We start from the raw sequence: 18,294 nt of genomic DNA, 5'->3' as shown, positions 1-18,294 counted from the left end.
CTCGTGAGAAAAGCGAAAAACTTGGCAGCTATGGTCCAGTCGTGACCGACTCTGGGGTTGCGGCACTCATCTCGCATTATTGGCCGAGGGAGTCGGCGTACAGCTTCCAGGTCATGTGGCCAGCATGACAAAGCCGCTTCTGGCGAACCAGAGCAGCGCACAGAAACACTGTTTACCTTCCCGCTGGAGCGGTACCTATTTATCTCCTTGCACTTTGACGTGCTTTCGAACTGCTAGGTTGGCAGGAGCTGGGACCGAGCAACGGGAGCTCACCCCGTCACAGGGATTCGAACTGCTGACCTTCTGATCAGCAAGCCCTAGGCTCAGTGGTTTAGCCCACAGCACCACCTGGGTCCCATATTTACACCTTTAGGCCCAGGCAAAAAAGTTCCTTTTCAACCAGGCCTTGGACTGATTGACAGCCGATGTCCTTTTAAATGAGTTGTGGGAAGAGGGTGGGTTATTGGCTAGTTGGTGTCCTTTTTACTATGTGTTTTGCAGCTTTTATATTGTAATTTTATGTGGAGTTGGAAGGGACCTTCAGAGGTCCTTTAGTCCAACCCCCTGCAATGCAGGAATCTTTTGCCCAAGGTGGGGCTCGAACCCACAACCCTGAGATTATTAATCTCATGCTCTGCCAATTGAGCTAACAAGCTACAGTTCCCAGGAGACTTTGGGAGAAGACACAGCTGCTTAAAGTGACAGTCGTGCTTTAAACGCATAGTACAGACGGGGCCTTAGCTGGGTACAACTTGGAACATGTTGAGCAACCCACAAACACAACATAAATACTGCTTTTTATTGTTATAATTATAGCGACTCGTGTAGCGTCTCTCTGGAAATGTTCTATTTACATCTCTCTCTCGCACACCCTCATCCCACGCAATCTAACTGTTTGGGTGCATCTGCTGAAGAATAATGACTCAGAAAGATGAACAATTAACTTTCCTTCTCCCTTTTCTCCGTTGTTATTGTGTTTGGTTGTGTTCCGTATCGATCTGTTGTCTTAGGCTGGTAACGCTTTGTTCAAACCAATTGTCTCGCTTGCTAAAACTCGTAATACTGCGTGTTTGTTTAAGGGGAGGCAGGAGAAAATGAACAGCAGGACGGAGCCTCGATGACGAAGTCCCAGGATCAATTAATTCCTCCAGAAGCCCCAGCACCTATCTCTCCCCCCCCCACTTTTTAAAATCCCATGGGTGGGAAAATGAAACAGATTTTGAGGGTAGGCCTTGCAACCAACTAAGTCCTGCTTTTAAGCATCAGGAATTGTATCCCTTTTCCCACCCAGTCCTTGTTTCAGCCCCATAACCTCTTGTCCGGTTTTTTTGCCCTGTAGGAAACAGGTGCTGGGGCTGAACCCTGGAACCCATTCCCCCATTCCACTCATTTTATAGGGATAAGAAAATAGGTTCAGGGGCTAAGCCCTATAACCCATTACTACTGTGTCACAGCCCCAGTACCTCTTTCCTCATTTTCAAAAAAGAAAACAAGGGCAGATGTTGAATCCTGGAGCCCATTACGCCCTTGTTTGAGCCCCAGCACCTATTCTGCTCCCCTCCCTTTCTTTTAACCCTATTGAGAAAATAGGGCCTGGGCCTGGGAAGCCATTAAGTCCTTGCTTGAGCCCCAGCGTCTCTTTCCCCTGCCCCTTAAGCAAGGGGTGGGGGAGCTTTTCCATCCTGAGGGCCACATTCCATTCTCGGCAGCCTTCCAGGGGCCACATGCAGGTGGTGGCTGGGGCCAGTGGCAAAAGTGGGTGGAGTTTCTACACACTTTTCCACACAGCTCTGTTCTCCATCCCGGGACTCCTTGGTATTTCTTCTCTTGATTTGCCCCGCCTCTTCCCCCCCCTCCGCTGCTTTACAATCCAAAAGGAACAATAAAATAGGTACAGGGGCTAAGCCCCAGAGCCTATTACCCCACATTTGAGCCCTGGCACCTCTCCCACTTTTGTTCCGCACCCGGTAACAGAAAAGAAAATAGGCCTTAGCTCCAGAAGCTACAATTGCCTCCATGCCTGAGCGCCGGAACCTCTCCCATTTCTTTTTTTTCTTTTTTTTGAAAGGAAATACAGGTGAAACTCGGAAAATTAGAATATCGTCGAAAAGTGCATTTATTTCGGTAATGCAACTTATTGTTTTTTCTTTTTCTTTTAATTTTTACAAATGCTTTCTTTTGGAAATTCCACAGTAATAAAACAAATAGTTACAATAATACAAAAATAAACAAAAACAAACATCACTACTGCATTACATTTCATTAATTCCATTCCATTTATAATTGACCCGCCTAACAACAAATAATTACAATTGCAACAAATAAAGGCTTGACCTATCTTGCTTTGCAGGTCATGCATATATCATCTCATATATTGGTTTCACCTTTTAAGTTGCATTACTGAAATAAATGCACTTTTCGATGATATTCTAATTTTTCTGAGTTTCGCCTGTAGGTGCTGTTGTTGAACCCCCACCCCTCTTGTTTGGGCCCCTAACCTCTCCTCTTCCTTTTGAAATCCAATAGGGAAAGAAAAATAAAATAGGTGCAGGGACTGAGCCCTGGGGCCCAGTTTCCTCCATGTGTGAGCCCCGGAACCTTTCTCTCTTTCAAAACCCAGTGGGGGGGGGGAAGGGAATAAGGAAGATAGGTGCAGGGACTAAGCCCTTGGGCCCATTTCCCTCCGTGTGTGAGCCCCAGAACCTTTCTCTCTCCCTTTCAAAACCCAGTAGAGGAAGGAGAAATAAATAAAATAGGTGCAGGGACTAAGCCCTGGGGCCCATTTCCCTCTGTGTGTGAGCCCTGGAACCTCTCTCTCTCCCTTTCAAAACCCAACAAAGCGGGGGGGGGGAAATAAAGAAAAGATGTGCAGGGACTGAGATCCTTTCCCAAACCATTCACGAGCCCCTTTGCTTGAGCCCCGGAACCCAGCCATCCTTCCTGCCCTTTAGGGAAGCCTGAACGCCGCGCCCTTTCCCACGGCCCGCCCCGTGCGAGGCGGAGCTGCGGCAGCGCGGCTGCCTGGGCCACTTTGGCGGAGGGGCGGAGCGGGAGGCGGGTCCGGGCGAGGAGGATCCGGCCGAGGTGGGAAGGAGGGCGGCCAGGCGCCCCATCGCGGGGGGTTTGCCCGGGAGGGAGGGAGGGAGGCAGCGAGCGGTTCCCCGCAGGGCTTCCTCCGGGGATCGATCTTGGACAGAGCCTCCGCGATGGGTCCGGTGGGGCTGCAGCTGCTCTCGGGGGCCTGCCTACTCTTCTCCCTGGGCATGTTCGGGACTGGCCTGTGAGCGCATCATTTTTTGGTGGGGGGCATTGGTTGTGGGGAGGGCGCAAACAAACCACATCTGGGCCTGGGGTGGGTGGGTTCTGGTTGGGTCAGGGATGTGGGGCTGTAGCAGGGGTGGGGTGGGGAGGTGGATCTCCTGCCCTTCTTCCCCAGCAAGTGTCAAGCTCTGCCCCCGAGGTAGACACGTAGGGCTCCCCCCCCCAGTGTGCACGTGTGAATGCGACGTGGCTTGGAGTGTCGCACTTATCGCGGTGGGGCAGAGCTCCAGCGACGTGTCTGTGTGCGAGAGGTGTTGACAATAACAGTTTTATGGGGCGGAGCTACCAGGAAGTGGGTTGCTATGCAGCAGGATATATCGACAAAAGGCTCAGGTTCAGGTCTTCAATATTCCAGGTCAGGCACCCCCAAACTTCGGCCCTCCAGATGTTTTGGACTACAAACCCCATCATCCCTGACCACTGGTCCCGTTAGCTAGGGATCATGGGAGTTGTAGGCCAAGGGTTGCCTGTTCTAGGTGTTTTCTCTCGCTCCCATCCCCAACGGCTTTTTGGTTCAGTGCCGCACTTATAATTTATGTGGGTTAAGGCATGGGGTGTATTTTGATGTGGGGCAGATAGAACCAAGGATGGTGTGGGGAACACAGACCACGTACACAATTAGAGCACACATACGAACCCCAATAATCCTGGGAACTGTCGTTTGCTGAGGGTGCTGGGAATTGTAGCGCCGCGAGAGGAAATGACATTTCCCAGGATCCTTTGGTGCAGGTGTGGGTGCTTTAAAAATGAAGACAAAACGGGTTCAAGTGGCACAGAGCTGGGTATGTGAGTGGGGCAGAGCGGTGGGACGGGTGGTGGAAGCATGGAGCTATGGGCACACAGGCGCCTGGTTGTAATCAAATGGGGAACTACGTCAGCCCCCGTGACGACAAGGTATCCTCTCTCGCCTCTTCCCCAGGTCTGACCTAAAGCAGATGTTTGCAACCCAGAGTGTGGAGAACATCCAGTTCCTGCCGTTCCTCACCACCGATGTCAAGTATGGACTGGGACTCATTGGGGGCGCTCTTAACGTGGTTGTGGAACCTGTGGCCAAACATTGATGGATTCCACCTCCAACCACCCCTGCTGGCTGCAGGGGTTGATGGGAATTGGAGTCCAACATGATGGCCGCAGCTTCCCCATCCCTGCTTTACACCTCTGTAGGTGCATTTAATAGGTGATCCCTGATTGGTTGGGACCACCTGTGTCTAGGACAAGGATGGGGAGTGTGGTGGTCCTTCAAAAGCTGCTGGACTCCCATTACCCCGGACCTTTGGCCGTGCTGGCTGCAGGAGCTGAGGGGAGCTGGCCTCCAGCTTTATCTGGAGGGCCTCAGCCTCCCTGTCCCTTGCACATGCAGCCTAACTGCGCAGAGCGGGCTCCTGCTATTGCATGTCTTTGGGTGGTCGTTGGCAAGTCTGCACAAGTGCACAAGTTTGCCCTTTGGGGTTAGAGCTGCAACCTGGGCGATGTAAACAAGGTTGCAGAGTGAGCTCTGCTAAAACCAGCAATTCTTCTGCACCCAGATTCCGCAGCCTGAATAAAGCATATTTTTCTATGGCTGCGTGGTTTCCTATTTTGATTGATTCATACTTTATTTTTGATTTGCTACTCATGCAAGACACTGAATGATGATGACGACGATGATAATAATAATAATAATAATAATAATAATAATAATAATAATAATAATAATAGCAATCTACAAGAAGATAGGAAATGAACATATTTCATCCCCACTTACACTACCTTTATCATTGTCATTATTTTTTATTGTATTCTTTTAATTTTTTTAAAAAAATACTTTATTGCATGTTCAAAATTTACAAAAGGAAAAAAGAATGAAAATAATTGGTTACATACAGTATTCTAAAATGTAAATAACTATTACAAAAGACAGGATAGAAATATTTAAAATAACCAGGAAACATTAAAAAGGAAAAAAGGGGGGGGGGGAATACAAAACCAAACCAAAATAAAATAAAATAAAATCAATCAATAGCAAACCAAAACAAACGACAAAGTCTAGAAGGAACCAAGAGCAAAAAACACTATTCAAATACAAACATTGTTTAGGAAGTTCAAACCAATACTTGAATGTTTAGAAAATCTTTCATACTGGATTGATCATTATTATTGACTTCATTTGTTGGAGATCTACTACAAAAATGTCTTGAGGCAATTTAAAAATACTGAAAAATGCATTATATTTTAGGGAAACTAAAAACAACAAGCCCTCAAAATGATCCCCGGCTGTATTCCTAACGCAAGCTAATATTGAATTCAAAAGGACTTGCATTAAAGTACGGTAGACATGGTTAGGGTTGCGCTGCAATTCAAAAAGCGGCAGACAGAAACCCTACCTCCCTCTTACCAAGTACGCATGATTGTTTGGGCCGCTTTGCCCATACTGTTTTTAGCGTATGTTTGTACCCATAAGGACTAGAGACTTGACATCTTACAAATGCAGCCTGAGGTTCTTGGGACGCAGAGATCTTGCACCTGGTAGCTTCGGCCATGATTCTGCTGCAGGCTAACTGAGCTCTGGGTGTGCATGATTGTGATATGGCTGTTAGCAGAGATGCGGTTTTTTTGGCACCCTGACCCCTTCTGCGGTACGTCCTGTGCCGGCTACACTGTGTGATTTGGAGTTACTGGAATGGCTGTCCTCGTTAAAAGCAGCACACCGTAACTTTTACCTTCTGTTTCCCCATCAGTAATTTGAGCTGGCTGAGTTATGGCTTCCTGAAGGGAGACTGGACACTCATCCTTGTCAACGCAGTGGGCGTGACGTTGCAGACTCTCTACATCCTGGTCTACTTCTACTTCAGCTCGGAGAAGGTGGGTGGGGAATGTGGCCAAAATCAGACAAAACCCTTTCTCCCTGAGATGCTAGCTTTTTACAAACGGGGAGGAGTTTCCTGGCTCGTGACCACTGCACCTTCTCAAGTGGTACAATCCCAAGAAGCCTGTACCATGTGCCGTTTTGTAACAAGCTCTTGAACTGGCTCTTTGCTGGCACCCTCAGGCCCACATTCAGAGGCTGTTGACTCAAGAGGGCTGGTATCTTGAATCAACAACAGACCATGTTTTGATGGGCCATAAATTTTCCATAGTGCTCCAGCCACGCCCTGACTTACTACCTGGGTCATTTGCAGGGCACTGCGGAGGGAAGGAGGGAGACTTCTGTATTACACACACAAATCCAGCTTTGCATGATTACACACACAAACCCAAGTGCCTTGCATGATTTTTTAATGTATATATTTAATGTGCATAATGTATATAATTATTATTCACTGCACTTATTGGTCACTTTTTTGGTGAAAAAATAAACTCATAGCAACTTCCAGTAGAATACGAAAAATGGAAACCAAGCTAAAATACAGCTTGGCTGGTAGTGCATGAAGACTCAAGGCAACCTTGGCTCTCCAGATGTTTTGGAACTACAACTCCCATGATCCCTAGCTAACAGGGCCAGTGGTCAGGGATCATGGGAGTTGTAGTTCCAAAACATCTGGAGAGCCAAGGTTGCCTATGCCTGCTCAAGGTCATGGGTTCGAGCCTTGGCGCTGGGCAAAAATATTCTTGGATTGCAGGGGGTTGGACTAAATGGTCCTTTCCAACTCTACTATTCTGTGATTCTATGAAAAGGTAATAAAAGCGAACCACATGCATAGACATCAAAGGTGGTCTAACACAAATACTAAAATATGCCACGATATATAAAATTTGCTAGCTTAAAGCCTGGCTGAAAAGAAACATTTTTACCCGATCCTTAAAAAATAACTAGTGATGGTTCCAACCGCATGCCTTCCGTGGGGAGAGTCGTGAGTGCTTAAAGTGGGATGATACCACTTTTAAATGCCTGGTGCAGATGGGAGCGAGAAATGGAGTAGAAGTTTAAATAGTGAGTGTTGTTGATTCCAAATAACCATCTCCTTTTCCCCTTCCCTCGTCTAGCGGGCTGTGCTGTTGAAGACCATGGCCTTATTGGCAGTACTCCTCCTCGGCTACGGCTACTTCAACCTGCTGGTTCCGGATGTTTCCATGCGCCTGACGCGCCTGGGCCTCTTCTGCAGCCTCTTCACCATCACCATGTACCTCTCGCCACTGGCTGACCTGGTATGCTACAAAAATATATATATTGCGATCCTCATAAACTAGCATGCAGGAGTAATATTGCCCTCTCGACAGCAGCCACGGATATTCCCTTTTCCTACTGGAATCTTCCAGGCCCCTTCTCAAGCCATCCAAGTGGGCGGACGTCGCTACATCTTGTGGGAATGAGTTCCACAGGCACCGTCTGAACCTAAGACCATATAGGAAAGAGATTGGTCGCTGGGCCAGGCCCAAGGCCCATAATAGCCCAGTTCTATTAATCGAGTCCAGTTTTAATCAAGGCTATTCAAAACCGTCATTTAAAATCCCAAAGTTTTTTAAAAAAGGGCTGATTTGAAATTGCTAATGGAAACTCAAGTTTGCCGCTGGCATGTTGTATGTTTCCCGAGCGTACATTTTCAAGCGTTTGGGGTTTTTTCTTACACAGGCAAGCCAAGAGGCATGAACAGAGTTCAAGGACACATTTCTGCCAGGGGGAAAAACACCCCAGGAGGCTGCAAAGCAGGCGTGGCCTGGTGAGAGTTCCAAGGGCCAGATAGGAAGGTTTAGAGGGCCGCATTTGACCCTCAAGGCTGAGGGTCATTCAGCTGACCAATTAAATATAGCATCCTGGAAACTGTTATTTAGAAGGGCTATGATATAAACGGATTAAGGGTGTTGTTGGTTTTCTTTTTTAAAAAGAAATGAATAAGAGAGGTGAATTTACGACTAAATAAGTGCCTGCCCTCAGATGGCATAGCCCTATCGGGCCTAGTCATCCCTGTGGCTTCATCCTGTGTTGCGTAACTCTCTGCTTTGGCCCCGATCCCATCCCCACCCTGCTTAGCCATCCAAAACATTTGCGCACCGCAGCTCAGGTGTCTAGTGAGGCCGGTGCCTCTTCCTGTGATGAGACAACGGCAGGACCGGAATCTTCCGGAAGCCAAGCCTGCCTGCCAGGTGGCGGCATGGCAAGTCCTTCATTATTATTGTTTTCTTAAGGTGAAAAGGAAATGTCCTTGTTCAGAGAGAGAGAGTGAGCATTTGTGATCCCGAGAAACCGGATAAGTTGGAGGACTCGGGTTGTTGAACGAACACACTGGTCCCAGTTCACGTGGAACTGGGAAGTGTGGTTTAGTACAGAGATATGAGAGGAACCAAGGCTTGCGGGAAAAATCCCAGCCTTTGAGAGGTTTCCGTCTTCTTTTTTCTGGCCTGCATGACTTCTCCCAAACTAGATCGCCAGCTGTTGTTGGACTACAACTCCCATCATCCCTTGCTTAGCAGAACTAGTGGTCAGGGATGATGGGAATTGTAGTCCAAAAACAAGCTAGAGACCCAAGTTTGGGAAACCCGTGAGAGCTTCTTCCTGGTGAAAATGTTTCCTTAAATACCAATTGCCTGCCTGCATGGGGGAATGTAGGGGTGTGTGTGTCTATGTCTGACAGGAAAATCACCCACCGTTCAAAGGGAAGTGTCACATAAGACGCTGCCTTATACTGAGTCTATTGGTCCATCTAGCTGAGTGGCTGGGGAAACCCAGCCAGATGGGCGGGTATAAAGAAGGCTGATCGCCAAAGAATTGATGCTTTTGAATTATGGTGCTGGAGGAGACTCTTGAGAAGTCCCATGGACTGCAAGAAGATCAAACCTATCCATTCTGAAGGAAATCAGCCCTGAGTGCTCACTGGAAGGACAGATCCTGAAGCTGAGGCTCCAATACTTTGGCCACCTGATGAGAAGAGAAGAATCCTTGGAAAAGACCCTGATGTTGGGAAAGATGGAGGGCACAAGGAGATTGGGACGACAGAGGACGCATCTGGTTGGCCACTGCGAGACTGGGGTGGTGGACCCAGGTGGGCTTTGGGGTCAGATCCAGCAGCCAGGCTCGTCTTTGTTTGGTGCCGACGGTCAGACCTGACACCTCTGAACCGGACAATTCTTTGCGTCTTCGCAGGCCAAGATCGTGAGGAGCCGCTCCACGCAGTGCCTCTCCTTCCCGCTGACGGTCACGACCTTCCTGGCTTCGGCCTCCTGGACCTTGTATGGGATTCTGCTCCAGGATGTTTACATCGCGGTGAGCAGCGCACGTGTGTGTGCGCCCGCCCGATTTTTGCGCACATGGAGGTGGCCGCGGCAGTACCCGACGAGCGGTTGTGCCCCCGTCTCTGCCCTCTGATAAATCATGCGGCATTGATTTTAATTAATTAAACAGAGAGGTCAATAAATCACCCGGGGTGGGGTGGGGTGGGGAGGCAGAGAGGAACATGAGAGCGGGTGGTGGTGATGCAATTGGATTTTTTTGATTGGTTTTTCTCCCCCGCCCCCCCTTCCTCCTGTTTGCCCTTCACCTCGTTCCTCCCCATATCTCCCTCTCGGGTTAAGAGGTTTTAAGGTGCTGTCTTATGCAGTCGGGTTTTTTAGTCCAATGAGCGCAGTGTTGTCTGCACTGGCTGGCAGCATTTCTCCAGGGTTTCAGGCAGGGGTCTCTCTCCCACCCCACCCCACCCCACCCCCCACACCTGGAGAGGTGCTATTGGGGAATGAGCCATTGGGGACTTTCTGCGAGCAAAGCAGATCCAGGTGAAACTCGGAAAATTAGAATATCGTCGAAAAGTGCCTTTATTTCAGTAACGCGACTTAAAAGGTGAAACCAATATATGAGATAGATGCATGATATGCAAAGCAAGATATGTCAAGCCTTTATTTGTTGTAATTGTCATTATTTGTCGTTAGGCGGGTCAATTATAAAATGGAATGGAATTAATGAAATAAATGTCTGTGGCGCAATGGATAGCGCATTGGACTTCTAGCGTAGTGAAGTGATTCAAAGGTTGTGGGTTCGAGTCCCACCAGAGTCACAGGTTTATTTTTGTATTATTGTAACTATTTGTTTTATTACTGTGGAATTTCCTAAAGAAAGCATTTGTCAAAATTAAAAGGAAAATAAAAAATAATAAGTTGCATCACTGAAATAAATGCACTTTTCGACGATATTCCAGTTTTCCGAATTTCACCTGTACTCTGCCACTGACCTCTTTTCCGCCTCTTCCAGGTCCCCAACGTGCCAGGCATAGCCACCAGCCTCATCCGGTTCTGGCTGTTTTGGCACTTCCCTCCGGACCTCAACAAAACCTACAAGTTGCTGCAAGCCTGAGGACCCAGGGGATGGGCCCTTGGCCAAGGAAGGGGGGAAAGCGCTGAGTCTCAGCTGGGTGTGATTGCTGCGTCCCAGCTCTCCTTGCGCCCTCAGGAGCCTCCCCCCCCCCGCTCCAACCTTCCAGACTGCGCAAGTGGACTCCGCGGCAGGAACAATTCCTCCTCCATCTTGAGCTATATGGTGCAGACTGAAAACCAAGGAGCCAGAGGCCCCCAGTCCTGCCCCAGAGCAGGAAAAGGATGAAGGAACCAACCTACTCTCTCTGCTGCTTTTCCAGGGTACAACAGCAGCCCTCCGGGTGCTGCTGGACTACAACTCCCATCATGCCTGCCCATCGGCCGTGCTGGCTGATGGGAGCTGGAGTTCTGTAACATTGTTGAACTACAACTCCCAACGTCCCTTGCCCATCGGCCTTTCTGGTTGATGGGAGCTGGAGTTCTGTAACATTGTTGAACTACAACTCCCATCATCCCTTGCCCATCAGCCTTTATGGTTGATGGGAGCTGGAATCCTGGAACACTGTTGAACTACAACTCCCATCATGCCTCACCATTGGGTGGAGCTGATGGGAGTTGGGGTCCAGCAGCATCCTAACCAGCCACCCACGTTCTTCACCCTAGGCCTAGGAGGTGTCAACGCGGAAACCCCCCCTCCCCAAAAAGAAAATACTGGGGGCCTCCTCGCTTTAATGCATTACTTCCAGAAGGCAACTTTCTCCCCCCATTCAGCGGACAACCGTTTCTGCCGTCCGAGCAGTGAGGACTTCACAGTTTCCGCCTCCGTCCTCCAGGAGTGCCTTTTGACCAAGTTTTCTCCCCCTACTTTCCCCTTCGTCTTACTGCCCCACAAATGCCCCCTCCGCCCCTGTCTTCTTGCCCCAGTCTCTGGAGCGATTGCTCAGCTCTGAGCTCCGGAAGACTTGCCTAAGAAGCTGTGACTTTCCACACGAAGTGCCTTGTAATAAACCAGGTTGTTTTCTGGGAGGAGAACGCGCCTTGCCATCCTCCTTTCTGTGTAGGACTTGAGGAAGCTGCCATTATACCGAGTCCATGTAGCTCAGTATTGTCTACACTGACTGGCAGCCGCTCTCCAGGGTTTCAGGCAAGGGAGTCTCTCTGCCAACCGTGTGCTCTGCCACTGAACTGGGGCTCTTTCCTAGAGATAAAGTAAGGTTCCAGTCCTCATGGATGTGAACAAAGGGCTGATTGGAATAGGAACATTAGAAGCTGCCTAGCTCATTGGTAAAAATAACTCAATGTTTTCTACTACACTGGCAGCAGCTCTTCAGGGTTTCAGGCAAGGGGTCTTTTCCCTGGAGATTCCCGGGATCAAACCTGGAACCTCCTGCATGCAAAGCAGATACTCTGCCATGGAGCTACCGCCCCCTAGAAATAAAGGTCCCAGTCCTTTCTTTTATCCCGGAGAGGGCAGTTGCTTTCCCTGGATGCATCTAATTGACCACTATATGAAACAGGAGGCTGGACTAATTGAGCATTTGGTCTGGTCTTTGGTTTGTTTGTTTGTTTGTTTATTAACAATTCAGTGCATTTGGCCCCCTGCTTCTCGGCCAAAAAGATTTCCAGAGTGGCTTACATCAATTAAAACAAGGCAGTCCTTCCCCACAGGCTTACAACCTGAAAAACGGCAAAAGAGGGAAGAGCATCAGGGAGGGAAGAGGAAAGAAAGCAAACTCTGGCGCCAACTCTCAGATAGCAGTTCTTACATGACTGGCTGGCACAGAAAGAGCCCAGGGGTAAAAGGTGCCCTTTTGGCAAAGCTGGTGGAACGACCCTGCTTCTCTCTTGCGTCCACCACCCAGCAGGAAGTTCTCCTGCACAAGCTGCCTCGAAGTGCCATGTAAGGGTGTCTTGGGGTGGAGTGGGGTGGGGGGTTGTCTCCCCTTTGAACGTCTCTGTCTCCCGCACCAAAACAGGCTGATTGCAACAGTGTTCGTAATTCTCTGGGATCTTGAAACCATTTCTAATCCCAGAGCTGTCCTGTGGTTCACAGCAGCGCCATGCCTCTGATCACGTGCAGAGTGCGCCTCCCTTGCCAACAGGTTCTCATGATTCAGGAGCTGACATTTTAAAGCCAAGCCTCGTGCCCAGCCTCCTCGGAATTTATCAAGTGTGCTGTACTCTAGGGAAAAACGCACCACACCTTTCCAGTCCTCGAAGCCACCGATATCCCCGGAAGCCAGTCATTAGTTCGCTCCTGCTAATTATCCAGCTCACTTTGCCACGCCAGCTGTGCAGGTGCTAATTTTAAAAATCTAGAAAATCCTGGCTTTGGAACAAGGAGGAGAGACCTGGCAGGGCCAGGAGGATGGGGAGGTTCCAGTTTATGGCAGAAGCTCGCCTGACGCACAGGGCAGGCTGTTCTCCAGGATTGCGTCCTCAGGGGCTGCGTTTGGCACTGCAGAACAAGAAATGCAACTGTGGAGAGAGGATAACTTTAAAGAGAAATTGGGTCAACTGGCATTTTGGGCAGATGTTGCAAGCTTCTGAGTCACACAGGATTCTTTCGCAGACTATATAGAGTCCAGGAAAGAAATAGTGGGTTGTATTGAACATTGGATGCCCGAGAGTAAACCCATTGAAGTTAATTGGCATGGCTAGCCCAGGGGCCCCAACACTCCATGGATCTGCTCTGAAACAGCTTCAACCTGGCCTTCAAACTTTTGCAGCGCCACAATTTTAAAGGATGTCTTTCTGCTCCAAGCTTTCCGGGCACAATTCAAAAGTGTTGGTGCTGACCTTTAAAGCCCTAAATGGCCTCAGTCCAGTATACCTGAAGGAGCGTCTCCACCCCCATCGTCCTGCCCAGACACTGAGGTCCAGTACCGAGTGCCTTCTGGCGGTTCCCTCGTTGCGAGAAGCCAAGTTGCAGGGAACCAGGCAGAGGGCCTTCTCGGTGGTGGCGCCTGCCCTGTGGAACGCCCTCCCATCAGATGTCGAAGAGAAAAACAGCTACCAGATTTTTTAGAAGACATCTGAAGGCAGCCCTGTTCAGGGAGGCTTTTAATGTTTAATAGATTATTTTATTTCATTTTTCTGTTGGAAGGCGCCCAGAGTGGCTGGGGAAACCCAGCCAGATGGGTGGGGTATAATTATTATTATTATTATTATTATTATTATTATTATTATTATTATTATTATTATTATTTCCTATCATTCCATATTTTTAAAACTTGATTACAATTGTTCTGCTGCCTTGCAGGGTACCTTTGGGAGAAGAAAAGGCTAAGGAGTAAACCCTACACAAATCTGGAGCGGAGTCCCTTGTATGCCTCCTTCCGGCATCTCCTGCACCCGAGCTGGTGCCAAACATCTTGCTCTGCTTACCTTTGGACCACATCTGTGAGGCCGAGAGGGGGTGATGGTTGTGTTGGCAGCCCAGAGTGTCTAGACACACTGCCCAGGCTTGCGCCCCAAGGAGGTTACTTGGCCATCAACTTTTGAGTAGAAATTAGGATGCTTGAGAAATACCATAATTTCCCGTCTATAAGACGCCCCCATGTATAAGATGCCCCCTATTTTGGGGGACTCGGGGTGCCCCCTAATTTTCGACATTATTTTTTTAGGTAAAAAACCTAGTCTTCTACATGGAAAAATACGGTAGTTGTAAAGCAACAGGAAGAAGCCTTGCTGGATCAATCCAGCAACCTGTTTGTACAGCGGTCAATCAGATGCTTCCAGGAAACACTGTTGGGTCTTAAGTCAAGACCCTCCCTCCCCATTACTCCATAATAATAATAATAATAATTTATTATTTATACCTCGCCCATCTGGCCGGGTTCCCCCAGCCACTCTGGGCGGCTTCCAAAAAAACAGAAATTCTAAAATACAGAAATCCATCAAACATTAAAAGCTTCCCTAAACAGGGCTGCCTTGAGATGCCTTCTAAAGGTCTGGTAATTGTTCTCTTTGACCTCTAGTGGGAGGGCATTCCACAGGGTGGGTGCCACTACCGAGAAGGCCCTCTGCCTGGTTCCCTGTAACTTGGCTTCTCGTAATGAGGGAACCGCCAGAAGGCCCTCGGAGCTGGACCTCAGTGTCCGGGCAGAACGATGGGGGTGGAGACGCTCCTTCAGGTATACCGGACCGAGGCCGTTTAGGGCTTTAAAGGTCAACACCAACACTTTGAATTGTGCTCGGAAACGTACTGGGAGCCAATGTAGGTCTTTTAGGACCGGTGTTATGTGATCTCGGCGGCCGCTCCCAGTCACCAGTCTAGCTGCCGCATTCTGGATTAGTTGTAGTTTCCGGGTCACCTTCAAAGGTAGCCCCACGTAGAGCGCATTGCAGTAGTCCAAGCGAGAGATAACTAGAGCATGCACCACTCTGGAGAGACAGTCAGCGGGCAGGTAGGGACTCAGCCTGCGTACCAGATGGAGCTGATAAACAGCTGCCCTGGACACGGAGTTGACCTGTGCCTCCATGGACAGCTGTGAGTCTAAAATGACTCCCAGGCTGCGCACCTGGTCTTTCAGGGGCACAGTTACCCCATTCAGGACCAGGGAGTCCTCCACACCCGCCCGCCTCCTGTCCCCCACAAACAGTACTTCTGTCTTGTCAGGATTCAATCTCAATCTGTTAGCCGCCATCCATCCTCCAACCGCCTCCAAGCACTCACACAGGACCTTCACCGCCTTCACTGGTTCTGATTTAAAAGAGAGGTAGAGCTGGGTATCATCAGCATACTGATGGACACCCAGCCCAAACCCCCTGATGATCTCTCCCAGCGGCTGCATATAGATGTTAAAAAGCATGGGGGAGAGGACAGAACCCTGAGGCACCCCACAAGTGAGCGCCCAGGGGTCTGAACACTCATTCCCCACCACCACTTTCTGAACACGGCCCAGGAGGAAGGAGCGGAACCACTGCATGACAGTGCCCCCAGCTCCCAAGCCCTCTAGACGGTCCAGAAGGATGTTATGGTCGATGGTGTCAAAAGCCGCTGAGAGATCCAGCAGAACAAGGAAACAGCTCTTACCTTTGTCCCTAGCCCGCCGGAGATCATCGACCAGTGCGACCAAGGCAGTTTCAGTCCCATGATGAGGCCTGAATCCTGACTGGAAGGGATCCAAATGGCTCCACAGCCCAGTATCCCTTTTCAGCAGCCAATTCAAAACTTCTAAAGAAGCCCATTCACCGTCCTTGACATTTTCTGCCTCCCCATTCACCGTCCTTGACATTTTCTATTCAGCAAGGGTATACTGCCTCTGAACCAGGAGGTTCCATTTGCCTCATTTTTAGGAGCCTTTCTGAACCGACAACTCATGCAAAAATGTATCGTGGCAGCGTATGAAAAAAGCGTTAAAAAGAGCATGAAATTATAAAATCATAAAATGCAGGCCAAACGTCCCACACTGAATCAAATTAATTATCTAAAAATACCTGGCGGAACAGAAATGTTTTCAGCAGGTGACAAAATATCAGGATTTCCAAGTACCTTCCTGATTTCAACAGGAACAGTCTTCCAAAGTTGTGGTGCCATCAACAAAGCCTTAAGTTTGCACGGAAACTAGGCCATTTTGAGATCCAGTTATAAGGCAGCAGAAGGAATTCCCAGGTGGAAAAATTCCACAGCCACCCTACCCTAAAGGCACACGGGGAACCTCTGTGTGTATCCTTATCAGAGATCAGGTTGGGGATATCTTTATTTATTGATTTATTTAATTTCTTATATCCCACTTTTTCTTCCAAGAAGCTCAAGGTGGCATAAATGGCTTTCCCCCCTCTTCAAATCCCTTAAACAATCCTGTGAGGTAGGCTAGGCCGAGTGGCAGCGACTGCTCCAAGGTCACCCAGTGAGCTTTGTGGCCAAAGGGGCATTTGAACCCTTCTCTCATCCTGGTTCTAGTCTCTAACTGCTACACGACCACCGGCTCTCTTTATATGTCAGTCCTGAAACACAAGGTGTTTAAAACAACAACAACACCCACACACACCACTGAGAGTTATCCTGAGCATGTGCAAAGTGCTATTCCCTTGCCTGCTTCAGTTCAGCTAACCCAGGGGTCAGCAAACTTTTTCAGCAGGGGGCCGGTCCACTGTCCCTCAGACCTTGTGGGGGGCCGGACTATATTTTGAAAAAAATGTGAACAAATTCCTATGCCCCACAAATAACCCAGAGATGCATTTTAAATAAAAGGACACATTCTACTCATGTAAAAACATGCTGATTCCTGGACCTTCCGTGGGCCGGGTTGAGAAGCCGATTGGGCCACATCCGGCCCCCGGGCCTTAGTTTGGGGACCTCTGAGCTAGCCCAGCTGTCCCCAGCTAGTCTGAGGGGCCCATCACCGCCTCTGTTGAAGAACACAAATCAGATTCTCTTCATCTCAGGAGCCCCAATGTGCCAGTGCTGCGGAGTAGACAACCCATCAGCTTCTGCTACCGGTAATGCCGAAAATAGGGCAGTGTATATTCTACAATTCAGGGGTGAAAAGGTGTAATATAGGACGCACTGGTTCACAATATCTTGCCTCGCACCGGCACCTAGGCAATCCACTCCCAGCAGATTCGATTCTTTTAAAAATCCACCCCCAGGCCACCAAAGAGCTCAGTTATGTTGTCTGAAATTTTATTTATTGCTCCCGACGGGGTGCTGTGCCCAAGTCCTTGTGCCAGGGAGGGTCAGAACCTCAGTCCGCGGCGGGAGAGGTCTTCCCGGGCCTCTCGGATCTGCTCCTGCAGCTCTCTCGCCGCCTCCTCGCAGTCGTTGAAAGTGGCCAAGCGGTACCCGACGACGCCCAGCGAGTAGCAGCCAAAGGCCACCAGCAGGTAGGTGGGCAGGGGCCACAGCACTTGGTGCCAGGCTGGGGGCAGCGGGTCGAGCCCCAAAAGGTTGAGAGTGAGAGTTGCCCAGACGGCGCCCAGGATAGACAGAGTCCAGAGCCACTGCAGGAGTTTTGTCATGGCGGTGCAGCTGAGCGAGCCTAGAGAAGAGGAGATGGGTCAGCGCTTGGAAGCAGGAGTAGGGGACTTCTGGGCTGTGTGGCCCTCCAGACCTCTCTGCCTGGCCCCACGGGAACTTCCCCAGGCCACACCCCTCGCCAGTCCCGCTTTGCACCCTGCTTTGCCTGGCTGGGGAACCCTGGTGCCTTCCCACTCTACCCACCAGGCTACACTGCCTCAAATCCATAGACAAGGCATCCATTTGGCCGCAGGCTTAATCCGTGCACAATGGAGAGTGGAGAGACGAAGTGAGGAACACTTAGCCCGAGTCAAATGCTCTAACCACCACAATGGCTCCCCACTCTCGTGGGAAAGGCACAGGAGCCCTGCAAGGGAGGAAAGTTGGCAATCCCAAGCATTTAAAAGAAGGAATGGCGTAAATGCTATTATTTCTCCAATGCAATCCTTCCAGATTTCAGCAACAATTACCCATCTCCCCCATCAAGTTGTCAATTTCCTCTCCTAGGCTGAAATTCCCACCTGGAATTTCCTTCCTGGTCAGCAGCGACGCTGTACAGCATTCGGGATTCTGCTCTTGCGCTGGGTTCCTGAGCGCGGCGCGCGGGGTGACGTCATATCCCCTTCCAGCCAATCACCGCCTCCTCCAGGAATTAGGTATTAGGCTGCGCGCCGCGGTGCATTCTGGGAGTTGTAGTTTATTCTCTCTCCTGTGAGAAAAAGTCACAAGATCTTCGGAAATCTTTAAGCAGAGGCTTGACAGGCATATGTCAAGAATGCTTTGATGGTGTT

At 49.4% G+C, this 18,294-nt stretch overlaps 2 protein-coding genes and 1 non-coding gene across 5 annotated transcripts; 1 reads left to right on the top strand and 2 right to left on the bottom strand.

Moving 5' to 3' along the window:
* Positions 1-583: 583 nt before the first annotated feature.
* Positions 584-655, bottom strand: TRNAI-AAU (transfer RNA isoleucine (anticodon AAU)). Its single transcript has one exon. It is a non-coding gene; the product is annotated as a tRNA-Ile (tRNA).
* Positions 656-3,001: 2,346 nt separating this feature from the next.
* SLC50A1 (solute carrier family 50 member 1) lies at positions 3,002-11,571 on the top strand. Of its 2 annotated transcripts, none has more exons than XM_088660041.1 (6): positions 3,002-3,084; positions 4,241-4,318; positions 6,039-6,162; positions 7,285-7,446; positions 9,380-9,499; positions 10,478-11,571. In XM_088660041.1, the coding sequence occupies exons 2-6, from the start codon at positions 4,257-4,259 to the stop codon at positions 10,577-10,579; spliced, it is 570 nt and encodes a 189-aa protein (XP_088516167.1). In that variant the 5' UTR covers positions 3,002-3,084; positions 4,241-4,256; the 3' UTR covers positions 10,580-11,571. The 2 variants fall into 2 exon arrangements, with proteins under 2 accessions (XP_088516167.1, XP_034954863.2); XM_035098972.3 differs by having other exon boundaries at positions 3,035-3,280.
* Positions 11,572-17,153: 5,582 nt separating this feature from the next.
* On the bottom strand, positions 17,154-18,076 carry DPM3 (dolichyl-phosphate mannosyltransferase subunit 3, regulatory). 2 transcript variants are annotated; one of them, XM_060269355.2, is made up of 2 exons: positions 17,974-18,076; positions 17,154-17,525 (listed from the first exon to the last, which is right to left on the bottom strand). In XM_060269355.2, the coding sequence occupies exons 1-2, from the start codon at positions 17,984-17,986 to the stop codon at positions 17,224-17,226; spliced, it is 315 nt and encodes a 104-aa protein (XP_060125338.1). In that variant the 5' UTR covers positions 17,987-18,076; the 3' UTR covers positions 17,154-17,223. The 2 variants fall into 2 exon arrangements, with proteins under 2 accessions (XP_060125338.1, XP_060125339.1); XM_060269356.2 differs by having other exon boundaries at positions 18,025-18,076.
* Positions 18,077-18,294: the final 218 nt, after the last annotated feature.

This window comes from Zootoca vivipara, chromosome 16 (genome assembly GCF_965207765.1).
Source record: "Zootoca vivipara chromosome 16, rZooViv2.hap1.1, whole genome shotgun sequence".
In the NCBI taxonomy this organism is placed as follows: Eukaryota; Metazoa; Chordata; class Lepidosauria; order Squamata; family Lacertidae; genus Zootoca; species Zootoca vivipara.
Note: the sequence above shows the minus strand (reverse complement) of the source record. Positions and strands in the feature narration are given on the sequence as shown.

Excerpts from the sequence above, each read along its gene's own strand:
- SLC50A1 (XM_035098972.3), top strand. The coding sequence starts at position 3,207 with ATGGGTCCGGTGGGGCTGCAGCTGCTCTCGGGGGCCTGCCTACTCTTC. Across the intron at positions 3,281-4,240 it reads GGCATGTTCGGGACTGGCCT|GTCTGACCTAAAGCAGATGT; the intron begins GTGAGCGCATCA and ends CCTCTTCCCCAG. Across the intron at positions 9,500-10,477 it reads TCCAGGATGTTTACATCGCG|GTCCCCAACGTGCCAGGCAT; the intron begins GTGAGCAGCGCA and ends CGCCTCTTCCAG.